Source organism: Saimiri boliviensis, chromosome 7 (assembly GCF_048565385.1).
Source record: "Saimiri boliviensis isolate mSaiBol1 chromosome 7, mSaiBol1.pri, whole genome shotgun sequence".
NCBI lineage: Eukaryota > Metazoa > Chordata > Mammalia > Primates > Cebidae > Saimiri > Saimiri boliviensis.
In genome coordinates this window covers 88,779,153-88,796,055 of record NC_133455.1, presented here as the reverse complement: position 1 = coordinate 88,796,055, position 16,903 = coordinate 88,779,153, and the positions used below count along the sequence as shown (strand labels likewise).

Below are 16,903 nucleotides of genomic sequence, written 5' to 3'. Positions count from 1 at the left end.
AGCGAGCAGACGCAGAACCGGACCGAGGCAGCGGAGGGGTGGCCGCGAGGCCAGTGGTGTTCAGCCCCATCACCGGCTGGGGAGACACCTCCGCCGACCGCCTCCGACCGTCGCGCCCGGAGGACTCCAGCCTCGCGAGATTTCCTACCTCGCGTTACGGTGGGGCAGAGCCGACCCCTCGCCGGTTTGCGCGAGCAGGCGGGGCGGGGCCCTTTTATGTCCCTCACTAGGCCTCCCCTGTCAAGTTTTCACTCGGCCTCTCGCAAAGTCTCGCGAGTTTTTCCAGGGGAACGCGGCCTGGGTGGAGAGACCGAGAAGGGGAGATCGAGTGGGTGGGCCCTACGTTTAGGGTGCCGTGGCTGGTTTAGCCAGTGCTGTGGTTGGTACTTCGCTTTTTGGGAGGCTTTCAGGTCGCCCAGATCCTTCTTCCCGATGGGTGACTGGGAAAATTAGCGGGTGGAAAATCTCGAGGGGTGGAGGCTTTTTTTTTCTACCTGGCCCCGCCCTCTTCCTGTTCGGCGACTGAGGCGTCTGGCCCTCCGAGGGGGAAGGGAGGCTTGGTGGGGTGGTTGGGGGTGGCTATTGGAGAGCGCTGTGCGCACGCGCGAGCCCGAGTGTGTGAGAGTGTGCACGCGCACGCGCGCTCCTGCACTTAGGAAGCCTGGGAAGGACCGGTGTGCTAGGGGATGATCGGGGAAAGCATAGTCCCCTGTCTGTGACACCAGACACTCCCGACTGTGCGCTGACTCTCCCCACCCAGCCAGCAGCCTTTTCCAGAGAGGCTGTGGTCCATAGCCTCTGTTCGTTTTCACTTCCAGGACCAGGCACGAAAGTAAGCGAACCTCGAACCTGAGGTCTTCCCTATCCACTCACCTTGTATTTTCCACCCCCCACCCTCCAGCAAAGTGGGTCTAGAAGGTTTCTCAAAGAGTTTTGCATGAAGGGGAGATACGTCTGAAAGCAGGAGGTGAAAATAGCTGGATCTTAAGAAGTCAGTTCGTTTTGAACACTTTGGCGTTGCTTGCCATGTGCTTTTCGAATGTGAATTGTCTATTCAGTATAAGATTTTGTTAGCAAAGCAGGGGAGTGCCATATGCTCTGTTTTAATAAGAAAAAGTTTTACAAGTTCCTCCTCCACACCAGTGTGATGGTAGCAACTAAGTTTTTCTGGTGTGCCTGGTAAATTACTGTGATGTTCAAAAGCTAAGGGAAGAGTTTGAAGTTGGGGTGCTTATCCTAAGGCGAAGACCTGATGTGCGTTATCTTAGGAGATGTTTATCTTTGTTTTGGCCTTTTCTTTTGCTGTCACTCCTCTTTCCTGTTAATTCCTCACCCCTAATTCCTGGTCCCCCTTTTTCAAAAATCTTCAAACATTTTCCTTGGAGGGAATCCCAAAAATGCTTTCTTGGGGTTTGTATGTGACTAATGTCAATTAATGTCAATTAGCAAGGATCGTAAAAGTGTGTTTGAAGAGTATTTGTCATTATGTTTGGTATATGTAAGGGAATCAAATATAATTAATTAAATGTCAAAATGTTTTCTTCTGACAGTTTTAAGTTCCTTTTAAAAGCAAAATCAAAAATGTATGCACTGGTAATTTTGTCTGTGCCTGGTAGAGTGACAGCCTAATATGGTGTGTTGATACAGTTGCTTTCTGGTTATGACTTAATTAAACTGTCCTTTGTGGACAAATTTCTTTGAACATATTATTCGTGTTCCCTACCAAGTCTTCTTGAGGGAAAGACAATCTTCTTGAGAAAATTAGAAAAAAATTTAAGATACTAAATGTTATATATAAATATTTGGCTAATATATTTTACCCCTTACAGGTTAAAGCAAAATGAAGATTTTTTCTGAATCTCATAAAACAGTGTTTGTTGTGGATCACTGTCCTTACATGGCAGAATCATGCAGGCAGCATGTCGAGTTTGATATGCTGGTGAAGAATAGAACCCAAGGAATCATTCCTTTGGCCCCTATATCTAAATCATTGTGGACTTGCTCAGTAGAATCTTCCATGGAATATTGTAGAATCATGTATGATATATTTCCTTTCAAAAAGCTGGTGAGTGTAAAATACAAACAAAATCGTGATTTTGGGGATGTACTTAATTGCATAAATGATTTTTTTTTGTATATGAATTTGCTATAGATTATGACTTCAGTACCTAAAAATGTGGTACAGAACGCTGCCCTTTGGGATTAATATATAATGGATATTTAATTGGGGCCAGTAATAATAACAGCTAACAATTATTGAGCACTTACATGTGCCAGACATATTTCAAAATGCTTTATATCTTTAATTCTGATAGCACTCCTATTAGGTAGGAACGGTAATTTTTGAAGCGATATTGAAAATCTATAACAACCTGTGTAGAACCCAGGCTGACCATTGAGAGCTGTTGTCAAACTGTGCTGGCATGTATCAGCTGAGTGTCTTATTTATCACTTCCTGTTGTGGATGGAGAAACTGAGATAAGAGAAGAAACTTGTCCTAAGTCACATAGTTACTTAGAGGCAGAGCCAGAATTTGAACCTAAGCTGGCTGGGTGCTTGTAGTTTTAGCGAATGTATACTAAACTGCTGTACGGTTTAGACATATTAGAAATAAATACTTTTAGGCCGGGTGTGGTGGCTCAAACCTATAATCCCAGCACTTTGGGAGGCTGAGGCGGGTGGATCATGAGTTCAAGAGATCGAGACCATCCTGGTCAACATGGTGAAACCCCGTCTCTACTAAAAATACAAAAACTTAGCTGGGCATGGTGGCGTGTCCCTGTAATCCCAGCTACTCAGGAGGCTGAGGCAGGAGAATTGCCTGAACCCAGGAGGCGGAGGTTGTGGTGAGCCGAGATCGCGCCATTGCACTCCAGCCTGGGTAACAAGAGCGAAACTCTGTCTCAAAAAAAAAGAAAGAAAGAAATACTTTTAAGAGTACTGAGTGGAAATAGTTTATCAGTAAGAAGAGAAATTAATGATTGATAGAAATTCCAGGTATTAAAGTTATTTTAGATTTCAGTATCTTAAATGTCTGATTTTGGGAAAGTCATTTGGTTAGCCACAAGTGGAAGATTTGTTTTCTGTCTTAGCAGCCTAGGCTAGGACCTAGCCAATTATTAGACTGAGGAAGGTAGGGCAGTAGAGTAAAGGTGAACATAGTCCAATATTATACATTCAGATATATTCCAAATTAAAATATAAGCCCTTCTTAAAATTTGTGTGCATTCTATGTAGGATAAAAATATATAATGAGAGGGAATATAACTGATTTAGAGCACAGGCATGGTCAGCTACCAGCGGTGTGACTTGGATCATTTCTTAATCTCTCCAAACCTCAGTTTCCTCCCATGTAAGTGTAACATTTACTTCCTTGTTGTAAGCTTTAAAAGAGGTAAATCTAAGTAAAGTGGCTTGTAAAATATGTCCCTGTCAGATAAACCTTGGAAGAGAAGACCACTTATCAAACTTTTGGGGAAGGAAGGAAAACTGGTATTTCATGGATGTATAGGAAAAAAGGTCATGGATTAGATCGTATTGTCCAGAGTAAACAAAGAAATCTAACCTTCTACCCAAAAAGTAACATGGGTCAGAATCATCATTTGATAAGTTTTCAAAAATGGTTCTTGTCATTATCTTACCTGATAGCAGGTAATTTCAAATTTTCAAATTTGCATTTTTACTTTAAAACTTAGCAGAAAGTCCATATTCATTCTTTTGGCTTTCAGTGCCCTATATGATAACAGCTCCTGCCTGTTTCTCTGAGTTTCTCTCCTCCCCAATTGCCTGCTCTGACTTTCACCCTTTCAAGGGTATATGCTTAGAGGACTCTGCATTTGTTGTTTGCTGTACCCAGATTGTCTATCCCTGACTTTTACAGTGGCTGGTTTCTTTCATTCATTTTGGATTGCCTTCAGTTATCACTTCTATGGAGAGCCCTTTTCTGACCACCCAATCTAAAGTAGCTAACTTATTTTTCATAGTGTTTATCACTCTCTGAAATTATCTTGTTCATTTATTTGTTTGTATTCTTCCCACAGTGCCCTCTGTCCCAGTGGACTCCCCTCCCCTGACTTTCCCCACATTGTGAGTGACAGAACTTTTTTATTCATCACTCTATTCCCCAGCAGTAGTGCCAGCAGTAGCATACCCAGTGCCAGCAGTAGCACCTGGCATGTATTATACATTTTGTAACTATAAAATGAATGAATGAATGAATCAGTGAAACAGTGTTAGAAATTGCATATTATTTTAAAATGCGTTACTGATTGAGTGAAATTAGAGTTGAACACTAATTGTTTCTTTGGAATTTATTAGGTGAATTTTATTGTGAGTGACTCTGGAGCACATGTTTTAAATTCTTGGACTCAAGAAGACCAAAATTTACAGGAGGTATGGATAGATTTTGAGCTGTGGCCATTTGTAAAAATTATCTAAATGTGGTAATGCTTTTTAAAAAATGACCAATTTTTAAAATCACTCTAGTATTTGCATATAGTGTTAAAATGCCAAGTAATATTAAAAGAAAACAGCTATCTCCATTCTAGTCTTTCCCTACACCCAGCACCCCCAACCAAACATCCATTCTTTAGCGGTTGTTGTATTTACTTCCAGATTTCTAAATAACGTGTTTTTATTCCTATTTATTGAGTTCTCTGTTTATTTATCTACTTATTTATTTATTTTGAGTCGGAGTCTTGCTGTCACCCAGGCTGAAGTGTATTGTGTGATCTCGGCTCACTGCAACCTCTGTCTCTCAGGTTCAAGCGATTCTTTTGCCTAAGCCTTCCAAGCTGGATCTACAGCTGGGACTACAGGCATGTGCCACCATGCCTGGCTAATTGTGTATGTTTTAGTAGAGACAGGGTTTTGCCATGTTCGCCAGGCTGGTCTCAAACTCCTGACCTTCATGTGTGTAATGCCTGCCCCCTTCTCTTGTGTTCTCAATATGAAATATATCACAATTTTTGGTTATTTCAAAGTTACATGTTTGCATAATAACATCTACATAAAGTGTTATTCACTGTTAAGCCAAGTAATATATATATGATTATTTCCTTATACAGGTGTTTATTTCTGGAATTATTTGTTATTTCTGTTTTTTCCCCTTCATGTGTCTTGTTTTCATAATATCCATTGCCGCTTTTCCTCATGCTTCTATAAAACTGCCCAATATTTTGATCATTAATGTGTTAGATAGTTCAGCAGTTTGATTTTGTCCCCTAAGGAGCTTCTTGGAGCACAGTCTTCTGCTCCAGTTTAAACTGGCTGCTTTCTAGGCCCACTGAACTGATGTCATCCTTCTCTCCCTATTTCTCAGATCCCATTTTTTTCCTCTCTTTGTCTTTATGTAATCTTTTGTTTTGGTAGAACATAACCTCCGGAATTCCTGTAGTTTACCCTGCCCTTTGCTGATACTTTGGGTGTAGAAATTTCATGTTGGAAATAACATTTTCCTCAAAATTTTGAGGGCATTATATACTCCACAAAATTGTAAGTTTTATATCCTCCAATGTTGAGAAGTCTAACACCATTTTTCTTCATAATTTCTCCCTGAAAGCTGTTAGAATCTCAGTGATGTGCCTTGGTGTTGATCCATTCTCATCCATTGTGCTAGGCTTCATATTTTCCAGTACAGGAAACTTTCCCTGCATTGTTTCATTGATAATGTTCTTGTCTCTGTGTCACTCAATAATACTCATTCCTGGAATGTTAGACCTCTTGCATTAAATTCCTTACTGTTTTTCTCACTGATCATCTCATTGTCAGTCACTCTGCTTTTTTTGAAACTTTTAACCCTTCTATAGAACTCTTTAATTGATTGTACTTTTAATTTCCAAGAGCTTTGACCTATACTCTAATTATGTCTGTTTTTGTCATATCCTTTTCTTGTTTTATAGATATAGTTTTACCTGCAGGTATTAACATTAGTTTATTTGACATTTTCTTTTGTCCCTTTTGTGTTCTCACAGTTCCTTTCTTGGTGAGGCTTTTATTAAATGCCTGCTGACACTTAGCTAGGCAGTCTTATTTAAAAGCAAGGCACTAAATGACAGATTAGAAAATCTGCACATTGTGGAGTAGGTATCGCTGACTATACTTCATTGTAGTTTAAGCTGATTGTTTGCACTAGGGGACCTCCAAATATTGGAGTTGACAGATGGTCTCTCTGGGACTGTTCAGGGTCTCCAGATCTCTTCTACTCATTTATCTGTATGCTGTTAACTTGGTTGTCAGCTCTTTGGGGGCCAGGAGCGGATAAGTTACATTTCCTCTGTAGCATTAGCCATATTTCCGATGCACCATAAGCCTCTTATAGATAGTGGCTACGGTATTGGACAGCACAGAGAGAGAACATTTTCATCGTCACAGTAAGTTCTATTGGGCAGTAATGATTTAGTATTTTATCTTTACTCTCTTAATGTGCTTTTGGTATCCTGTTTGATATATGCTTTACCCATATCCATGTTTGATACCTTTCAGGTTCAATTCTTCCAAAGAATGTGATTTTGTATCTTTTGGGGTAGGGGAGAGGTAGTTACTTACATGGGTAGGATATAAGTAAGATCTGGGAGTCATGTTGTTCCTTAAACTGACTTCAAGCTATTGACATTTTTAGTATCTTGCCTCACCTCTGCTTTGTTTGGTAATTGGTGCCTCCAGTTCATGAACTTCTGGATTCTACAGGGTATATTATTTTGCCTTTTGCCTTCTACTGGCACTTAGATTTCTGTGCATTCAAGTCCTATTAAGTTCATCACCATTTTTTCATCCATTTTAATGCATCTTTGTTACATCTCTCGTTTATTGTTGTCTCTTCTTCCATTCTCTTCATGCTTGTAGGTTTATGCTTTCTTTTTTGGTTTATGTTGTTTTTTGTTTTTGAGGCAGAGTTTCACTTGTCGCCTAAGCTAGAGTGCAATGGTGCTATTTCGGCTCACTGTAACCTCCGCCTCCTGAGTTCTAGCAGTTCTTCCTGCCTCAGCCTCCCAAGTAGCTGGAATTACAGGCACCCGGCTACTTTTTATATTTTTAATAGAGTTGAGGTTTCACCATGTTGGCCAGGCTGATCTTGAACTCCTGACCTCAGGTGATTCACCCACCTCAGCCTGCCAAAGTGCTGGGACTACAGGTATGAGCCACTGCACCAAGCCCTGGTTTATGTTTTTTAAAAAGTAAAATCCCTTCTATTTTAGTGGAGGAAGTAGAAATCAACTCATGCTCAACCAGTTAGGTTTATGTTTTAACATTATTTGTCTAAAAATACTGAGTTATTAGTAACTTATATTCTTTGCCATCATTTAGTTGGGTAGAAGACTTCAGTTTATTAGATTCTTCACTGATGAATGTGAACAACACAAGAAACAGACTTTAGTGAAATAATTGAATACATTATTTGAATTATTTTATGTCAAAATTTTTTTGTTAATGGGTGCTATACAGTGGTAACAAGCCCATCTGAGGTTTCATTTTTTAATTTTTTGTTTGTTTTCTTTTTTTAAATTTTTATTTATTTTATTTTTCTCTCAGGTGAGTTTTAAATAGAGCACTTTTAGGAAAAATGCATTTTTTTCATGCTGTTTGGTCTTAAAATGTTTGTGATTAGTATTGTAAGATATGTAAACATAGCTAGCCTTTCACTCTTTTGAGGTAATTCACTCAAGTAGGCTTTCATTGGCTTGGCTTTGCACTAATATCATTCCAGAATGTTCTTAATATACTATTACTTGAAAAAGCAATTTTAAGAATTCCATGCATTTCCACTGTACTGTCTTTTTAAAATACTGTGAAAGAAGCATTTACATTTTTCAAGGGGTACTGTGAAAGAAGTGTGAGGGCTTTCTAGCAGTATATTAATAAAAACAAATACAAATTTGTATAGATTTCTACCTAGTGACTGCACCTCTGCAGTGCAGTAAAGGCGTGCATTTGATGGATAGGTGTGCTGGTCATAAAGGAATTCCTATTTCTTTCTGCTTTCTCAAGGTGAAGGTACTTGATATCCCATTCATTGCTTTTAAATTGTGAATGGAGGGGGAAACTTCAGCTGTGAGAGCAAATATGTGGCAAAGCACTGGTGTTCAAGAATATGTAAAAGAATTTACATTTTGTATAAATTACGTATAATCTTGTCTATGTTTAATGTTTAGCTTTGGTTATCCATGTAACACCTTTTCCACATGTTACACCTTTCCGTGTCTCTGTATCTATCCTATGCCAGTACCACGCTATCTTGATTACCATTGCTTTGTAGTAAGTTTTAAAAATAGGAAGTGTGACTCTTCTTACCTTGTTCTTTTTGAAGATTGTTTTGACCAGTCTGGGTCCCTTGCAATGTCATGAATTTTAGAATCAACTTATCAATTTCCACAAAGAAGTTGGGGATTATGTTGACACTGTAGGTCAGTTTGAATAATATGGCCATCTTAACAATATTAACTCTTCCAATCCATGAGCATGGTATGCTTTTTTTCTTTGTTTAGCTCTTTACTTACTTTCAAGAATGTTCTGTTATTTTCAGAGTATAAGTTTCGTACTTCTTGTTAAATTTATTTCTAAGTATTTTATTTTTGATCCTGTTTAAAGTGGGATTTTTAAAAACAATGTGGTCTTCAGATCATTCATTACATTTATATAGAAATACAGTTGGTTTTGTGTATTAATCTTGTATAGTACAGGTTTGCCGAACTTGTATATGAGTTATAATAGTTTTTTAGGGGCCGGGCGCGGTGGCTCAAGCCAGTAATCCCAGCACTTTGGGAGGCCGAGGCGGGTGGATCACGAGCTCGAGAGATCGAGACCATCCTGGTCAACATGGTGAAACCCCGTCTCTACTAAAAAAATACAAAAAATTAGCTGGGCATGGTGGCGCATGCCTGTAATCCCAGCTACTCAGGAGGCTGAGGCAGGAGAATTGCCTGAACCCAGGAGGCGGAGGTTGCGGTGAGCCGAGATCGCGCCATTGCACTCCAGCCTGGGTAACAAGAGCGAAACTCCGTCTCAAAAAAAAAAAAAAAGAAAAAAAAATAGTTTTTTAGTGGATTCCTTGGGATTTTGTAAATACAGGATCATGTCATCTGCAACATAGAAATAGTTTTACCTTTTTCTTTCCAATCTGGATTCCATCCGTTTTCCTTTCCTCCTTCTCTCTTCTTCTCTCTCTCCCTCCCTCCCTCCCTCGCTCTCTTTTTTCTTTCTTCCTTCTTTCCTCTTCCTTCCCCTCCCTTCCTGCTTTCTGGCCTTCTTTCCTTTTTCCTTCTGTCTTATCTTTCTTTCTTTCTCTGTCTCTCTCTCTTCTTTTTCTTTCTTTCCTTTCTTTTATCTCTCTCTTCATCACCCAGGCTAGAGTTTAGTGGCTTAACTCTTGGGCTCAAGCACTCCTTCTCCCTCAGCCTTCTGAGTAGCTAGGACTACAAGTGAACAGCACCATGCCTAACTGATTTTTTAGTTTTTTGTTTTCTTTTTTTTTTTTTTTTTGAGAAACGATGTCTTGCTGTGTTGCCCAGCCTGGTCTTGAACTCTTGGCCTCAAGCAGTTGTCCTACCTTGGCTTCCCAAAGTACTGGGATTACAGGCATGAGCCACTGAGTTTGGCATGGATTTCTTTTCTTTCTTTTTCTTTGCTATCGCCCTGGTTAGAACAACCAGTACAGTGTTAAATTTCAGAAATAGTGAGAGTAAACATCTTTGTTACTGATGTGTAGGGAAAATTCATCCAATCTTTCCCCATTAAGTATGGTATGACCAGTGGGTTTTTCCATAGGTGTCCTTTATCTTCTTGAGGAAGTTCCCTTCTATTCCTAATTTATTGAGTTTTTTAAAAAAAAAAATCATTAAAAGGTCTTGGATCTTGTCAAGTGCTGTTTCTGTGTTTATTGAGATGATTGTGTGATTTTTATTTTATTGATATATGATGTGTTATAGTAACTGATAGTTATATATTAAAGAAAGTTTGTATTTCTAGAATAAATCCCACTTGATCATAGTGTATAATTCTTCTTTGTGTGTTACTGGACTTGGTTTGCTACTATTTTTTTAAGAATGTTCATGTCCATGTATGTAAGATACGTTGGTGTGCAGTTTTCTTTCTTGTGATATTCTTATCTGAATTGCACATATTCTTGTCAGCATAATTGTTTTCTCCTTTACTTAGCTAATGGCAGCATTAGCTGCTGTTGGGCCTCCTAATCCTCGGGCAGATCCAGAGTGCTGCAGTATTCTGCATGGTCTTGTTGCAGCAGTGGAAACTCTCTGCAAAATTACCGAATACCAACATGAGGCTCGTACTCTACTCATGGAGAATGCAGAACGTGTTGGAAATAGAGGACGAATAATCTGCATTACTAATGCAAAAAGGTGAGGTGTTGATTACAGCAATTCTTTCACTGTGGGAATTTTAAGGCCCTATTGTAGTTTTTCGAAAAACTAGAACAGCATGTTTACATGTTTATACTTAAGCATATTACAAGTGGCCTTGCTGATTTTTTTTTGCCTTTTAATATTGAGGCTGTGTTTCATTCTAAAAAAAAAAAGACTTATCGAAAACTGTTTAGTTGGTAATCATGTAGGTTAATTTTTTTTCTGACTAGCTTTTCACTTAGTTTGCTCATATGACTGAGCACACTAAATGTAGTCCTTATTGAAGTAACTTTAAATATGTATAACAAGATAATACAGCTGAAGAGTGTTTTGAACTTTTTATCTTCCTGTTTATTCCTTTAAATTTGCTATATCTTTTTAATGCCATAGTGATAGTCATGTGCGAATGCTTGAAGACTGTGTCCAGGAAACAATTCATGAACATAACAAGCTTGCTGCAAATTCAGATCAGTGAGTATAATTCATAAATGAAATAAATATGTTCACTTTGATAGTTATATGTATTTCATTATAATTATTTCCAGTGACTTAAAAGTGATTGGTAGGATTTCCCTGAATTCTCAACTGACTCAACAAATTAGTCAAAAAATGTATGTTTGATCAGAAACTTTTTTTTCATTTTCCCTTTCACTTTAATATTTTACTTTTCTCCCACAAGAAAGGTGATCAAAGGGATAAAATAATATGTAGATTTATAATGTGTATTTGTTTTGATGGTTTATTCTTATAGTTGTGTTTCAAATTTGTAAAATATGCTGTGTGTAATGGCTTATGCCTGTTATCTCAGCACTTTGAGGCGGCTAAGGCAGTCGGATAACCTTAGCTCAGGGGTTCAAGACCAGCCTTGGCAACATGGCAAAACCCTGTCTCTACAAAAAAATACAAAAATTAGTCGGACCTGGTGGCAAGTGCCTGTAGTCCCAGCTACTCAGGCAGCTGAGGCAGGAGAATTGCTTGAGCCTGGGAGACAGAGGTTGTGGTGAACTGAGATTTTGCCACTACACTCCAGCCTAAGCCACAGAGCAAGACTGTGTCTCAAAAAAAATTTTTTTTAATTTTAATTTTAATTAAAAAGAAATTGTAAAATATGCAAGCTGTTCCTGGCATTATTCAGTATTTACCACATCTAAACAAGTAGTTGCATTGTGTGACTTTTTTTTACAACTTTTTCTGTTTCTGAAAAGAAAAACACTTTTTTTCCTTTATACTCACACTAGTACTTTTGATTAAATGTTTGGGTTTTTCTTCCACACCAGTGAATTCTGCAACTCTGTGGATACCAACTGTGTGCCCTACAATTCAATTATGACATTCCTTGGAGTTAATACAGACAGTACAGATTAGTTATTGCAGGTTCAGTTCCACAAGACTGTACCCCATTTAGACACCAATCTTAACCAGTGGTTCCCCAAGTTACCTACACTTTTGTCTGACTTGACTACAAATTAGGTGTTTCTGCAACCTCCTCCTCATGTTTAATAATTTCTTCTGATGGCTCATAGAATTCAGGGAAACGCTTCAGTTTACTGATTTATTTTAAAGGATACAGCTGAACAGCCACATGAAGAGGGTGAGGTTGGAAGGATCCAGGTGCATCAGCTTCTGTCCCTGTGGAGTTGGGGTGTGCCACCCTCCTAGTACATAGATGTGTTGAAACTCTCTGAGCCCCATACTTTAGGGAATTTTATGGAGGCTTCATATAAGGATGATTGATGATTAACTCAGTATCTAGCTCCTCTCCCCTCTCTGAAGGATAGCAGAGTACGGCTGAAAGCTGACAAGCTTCTAATCATTGCTTGGTCTTTCTGGTGACCAGTCCCCATTGGGTAGCTGTCTAGGATTCCACTAAGGTTGCCTCAGTAGAAGAAGAGATGCTCCTGTCACTCAGGAAATTCCAAGGAACTTACGAGCTGTGTGTCAAGAACTGGGGTCAGAAACCAATTATTAGAGCAAAAGATGCTCCTAGCATCCCTGCTATTTAGGAAGTTACAAAGGTTTTTAGGAGCCCTATGCCAGGAAGTATGGGCAGAGACCAATTTGCATATTTGTGATTGTGTCACAGCTAATAAAGACATGTTTGGAACTATTGCAATGTGGACTTCATTAGATTGATTATTAATTTTCTTAGGTGGGGTCATGGTGTTACTGTTATGAGAAGGATTAATCTAACTAGGAAAAGCATGCTGAAATGTTTAGGACTACATGTCATGCCCTCTGCAACTTATCTCAAATGGTTTAATTGAAAAGTGTACATCTACTTAGGTATAGTGTATAGAGAAAGCAAATATAGCTAACAGTAACTCTAGGTGAAGGACATATGGGTGTTCATTGAATAGTACTTTTCTTTCAACTTTCCTGTAGGTCTGGAAATTTCAAAATAAAAAGTTGGGGGAAATTTTTAGCATTACCAATCTTATATTCTTAGAAATAACTAATTATAGCTAATGGTTATTATTGCCTGATTTTATCCTTTAAAAAAATTACTATAAGGGAAATTAATACACGATATATTCATTTTCACTGTTGTAGTTATCTGCTGAAAATTATACTTTTGTAATAATTTTTTCTTTATTTTATCCTTCAAGCACAGAAAATTATTATTTTTGTATTTGAACTAAATTTGTATACTCATTAGGTGTTCATACAGGTATAGCAATTACATAGACTGCCTTTCTAATATTTAGCTTTTGGGTTAACCGTAATATCTGATTACAGCAATATGCTGTTTTAATACATTAAGGTTTTAATAGTTTACTTGCCTGAGTTCTCAACATACTATATATTCTTATATTTTAAGTGAAAAGTTTCTCTTTAAGTCTCATGCAGATTCAAAAATGTGAGTTGGTCTTGATCCATACTTACCCAGTTGGTGAAGATAGCCTGGTATCTGATCGTCCTAAAAAAGAGGTGAGTGTGGAAATAATGAAAGAAAAGATCATGGTGGTTAATAATAAATACTGAGAAGGGTTATCATTAAAATGATCCATTGCCAATATTTTCTGCCAAGAAAATATTTTAAGTTTTCAAAGTAAATCTCTATGGCAAGCCATCTAATTTGGTTCTTTATGATATAATTGTAGATTTTAAAGTGTTTTCTGTTCTGCCTGCTTCTTGATGTTTATCAAAATGTGTTATAAACCATACATAGTTTGTATTGTTCCTAAAATTTTAATTACTTTAGTGATTATTTTTATTCTATAAAAATTTTTTTCTCCTTACTAGAAAAGCAGTACATTCTTTACCAAAAATATGTTCCAATAAAAAATTAATTTTGCACATTCAAAGGGAAAAATCTTGTTTTCCAACCTTGGTTTTACTTTGCAAATAAATTTGAATAAGGTAATTGTGAATATTACTTTATTTCTTAAATTTTTGTAGTTAAGTAGTATTTTTAGTCGTTATTGCTATCATTGTGTTTTTAAGTAGTTCCAGTGTAAACCACTTTTTTATTAACTGTTTTCTGCCTCTTTTGATAATGTGGTAATGTTAGTTTTATTTTATGATAATGAAAAATTTATTTCTAATAAATATTATTGCCCTCAAATAAGATTTCGTATTGTCCTGTATACTACTCTGGCTGCCTTATTTATTGGTGACAAAATGAAATTTTTGTGATGATTTCCACATTCTTTTAGTTTTATCTGTAGGGGTTTGTCCTCCTGACAAAATAAATTATTTTTTCTACAGTATACTTCAAATCCATTTTGCATATCGATAAAAATAAGTAAAAATTATAAAGAAGCATATTTAGCTGGGCGCAGTGGCTCACACCAGTAATCCTAGCACTTTGGGAGGCTGAGGCAGGCGGATCACAAGGTCAAGAGATCAAGACTATCCTGACCAATGTAGTGAAACCCCGTCTCTACTAAAATACAAAAATTAGCTGGGCATAGTGGTGCATGCCTGTAGTCCCAGCTACTTGGGAGGCTGAGGCAGGAAAATTGCTTGAACCCAGTAGGCAGAGGTTGCAGTGAGCCAAGATCGTGCCACTGTACTCCAGCCTGGCACCTGGCAACAGAGGGAAACTCTGTCTCAAAAAAAAAAAGTAGTATATTTAAATAGCAGACTATTCGACTCTAGACTTTAGGAGGACAGGGATTATGTCTGTCACAGCTGTGTTCTATCTACTCACAGTTTCTGGCATATAGCAGAATGATTAATATGTATGTGATGAGTGAATGAATGAATGCCTGAAAATATATTGCTAAAATAATTATGGTTAATTTATGGATCCTTTTTTTCAACCTTCAAAAAGTTAAAAATACTTAATTTTAATGGATTTTTAGTAAAATATGTAGCACTCAGTTACAATGAATTAATATTTTGTGGATTATTTTTCTTGCATATTTTTCTGTAGTTGTCCCCAGTTTTAACCAGTGAAGTTCATAGTGTTCGTGCAGGACGGCATCTTGCTACCAAATTGAATATTTTAGTACAGCAACATTTTGACTTGGCTTCAACTACTATTACAAATATTCCAATGAAGGTAGGCAGTTATTTTTCTTGCTATTTTGAAAGCCCTGATTTGCTTTTTAAATATTCGTTTGAGGCTGGGCGCAGTGGCTCATGCCTGTAATCCCAGAACCTTGGGAGGCTGAGATGGGAGGATCACTTGAGGCCAGGAGTTTGAGACCACTCTTGTCAACATAGTAAGATTCCATCTCAGTATAAAAAAAAATATAAATAAAAAAATAAATAAATGCTTGACGTGTTATTTATTTTAATTGAACGTTTACCTTTTCTCCCCATATCACATTTTCTATTTTGCTAGCCTACATTCAATGTCTTTGACCAGGTCAGTAAATAATAAAAAGCAACCAGAAAGGATCACAGAATAAAATGCTATATTTTTGTTTTCTAATAAGAACATGTTACATGAGCTTTTTTTAAAAAAAAGTTGTGCTCTCATTGTTTTCATCAAAATATATTGTCTGTTTTAAATTATTATTCTGTGATTCTTTTCCTGACAGCTGTGTTATTAGATTTTGCTTACTTTGCATATTCTAGTGGATCTTTTATTCTCTATATTTTTGTTGTTGCCCACCCAGTATAAAGGAGTTTATAACTAATAGGTCTAACTAGGAGAAAATAGCTCATAGTTTTAAACTAGTTTATTACTCTCCAACTGAAAGACCATAAATGTGTGCCCCTGATTTTACTGGTGGATTTTTTTAAGGAATCTATTGCTACCTATTCATTATATTAATATTATCACTAAGTTGTTTTAGGGCTAGCACAGTGCCTGGCCTGTAGTAAGCTTCAAATGAGTTTGTACTGAGTGAAATTGAGTTTAATTGTATTGATTATGTTTACAAACATAAAGTAGCCACTATATCAAAAATTCAGATTTTTGTTACAATCCAGTTTCTATTTTCTGCCACTATATCATGAACAATAAATTGTATGAGAAATGTAATTTTTAATTATTAATTTCTTAATGCCATTGGCTGATTTTTCAATACAAATTTTAGGCATTCCCTGTAGAACCTTTTGGATGCAGAAGCAGTTAACAAGTAAATAACATAATAGATACACTTTAATATATATAATGTCATATGTTATAAGAAAAATAATCTGATAGCTTGCCTGTTAAATTTGATCATATTTGTGTTCTACTGGTGTGACTCTTCAATCTTTGTGTTTTCTGGAAAATAATGTTGAAATTCCTATTTGCTATTACTGAAAACAAGTTACTAAACTTGTTTATTAGTTTGTATTTTATATAATTGGTATTTGCTAATTCACTGTAGGTATTTAAAGATGCTATTTCCTCTTTTTAACAATTATTTCACTTTAAATTTATGTAAATCATTTCAATTACATTTTATTTGTATATTAAAAATATTGGTAAGACAATGCATTTGGAGTAAAAATAAATTCAAAATTTCTGAATTGGTCATCTTTGTTAATTCTGACATAATGTAAAAAAAAATCATTAAATACTTTATTACCTGTATATAGCCAGTAGTTTTTTAATGGAGTTTATGTTGCATGGAAAATGTGCATCTTTAAATAGATTGTCCTGTTATTTTAGCTTATTATTATTGAATGTATTTGACCTCATTTTAAACAAAAAGCAAAATGAATAATTAATAATTTTATTATTTTGAAAGCAAAATCAAATTATTTTAAATGTTTGAAATTTTACTTCAAGGAAGAGCAGCATGCTAACACATCTGCCAATTATGATGTGGAACTACTTCATCACAAGGATGCACACGTAGATTTCCTGAAAAGTGGTAAGAGACATTTGAAAGTATTATTTTGTACAATCTAACATATGAAAGCATATTATAGCAGTCCCCATATCCTCAGAGAAGATACTCCAAAACTCCCAGTGGATGCCTGAAACCTTGGATGATCTTCAACCCTATAATGTATATACTGTTTTTTTCCTATACATACATACATATGATAAAGTTTAATTTATAAATCGGGCAAAGCAGGAGATCAATAACAATAGTAATAAAATAGAAAATTATAACAATATATTATAATAAAGTTAGGTGAATATAGTCTCTTGG

The 16,903-nt window shown here is 36.7% G+C and overlaps 1 protein-coding gene across 4 annotated transcripts in view; it reads left to right on the top strand.

Moving 5' to 3' along the window:
- The first annotated feature begins 72 nt into the window (after window positions 1-72).
- The window catches only part of INTS13 (integrator complex subunit 13), a 35,770-nt gene continuing 18,939 nt past the window's right edge, over window positions 73-16,903 (top strand). The window contains exons 1-8 of one of the 4 annotated variants that reach the window (XM_074402947.1): window positions 73-159; window positions 1,830-2,065; window positions 4,318-4,392; window positions 10,153-10,355; window positions 10,749-10,829; window positions 13,196-13,286; window positions 14,737-14,865; window positions 16,534-16,618. In XM_074402947.1, the coding sequence (XP_074259048.1) occupies window positions 1,841-2,065; window positions 4,318-4,392; window positions 10,153-10,355; window positions 10,749-10,829; window positions 13,196-13,286; window positions 14,737-14,865; window positions 16,534-16,618 (889 nt within the window). In that variant the 5' untranslated portion in view covers window positions 73-159; window positions 1,830-1,840. Of the gene's footprint in view, window positions 160-297; window positions 380-636; window positions 833-1,829; window positions 2,066-4,317; window positions 4,393-10,152; window positions 10,356-10,748; window positions 10,830-13,195; window positions 13,287-14,736; window positions 14,866-16,533; window positions 16,619-16,903 lie in introns of those variants that run through there. The other 3 variants (XM_074402945.1, XM_074402944.1, XM_003926592.4) reach the window with 3 other exon arrangements.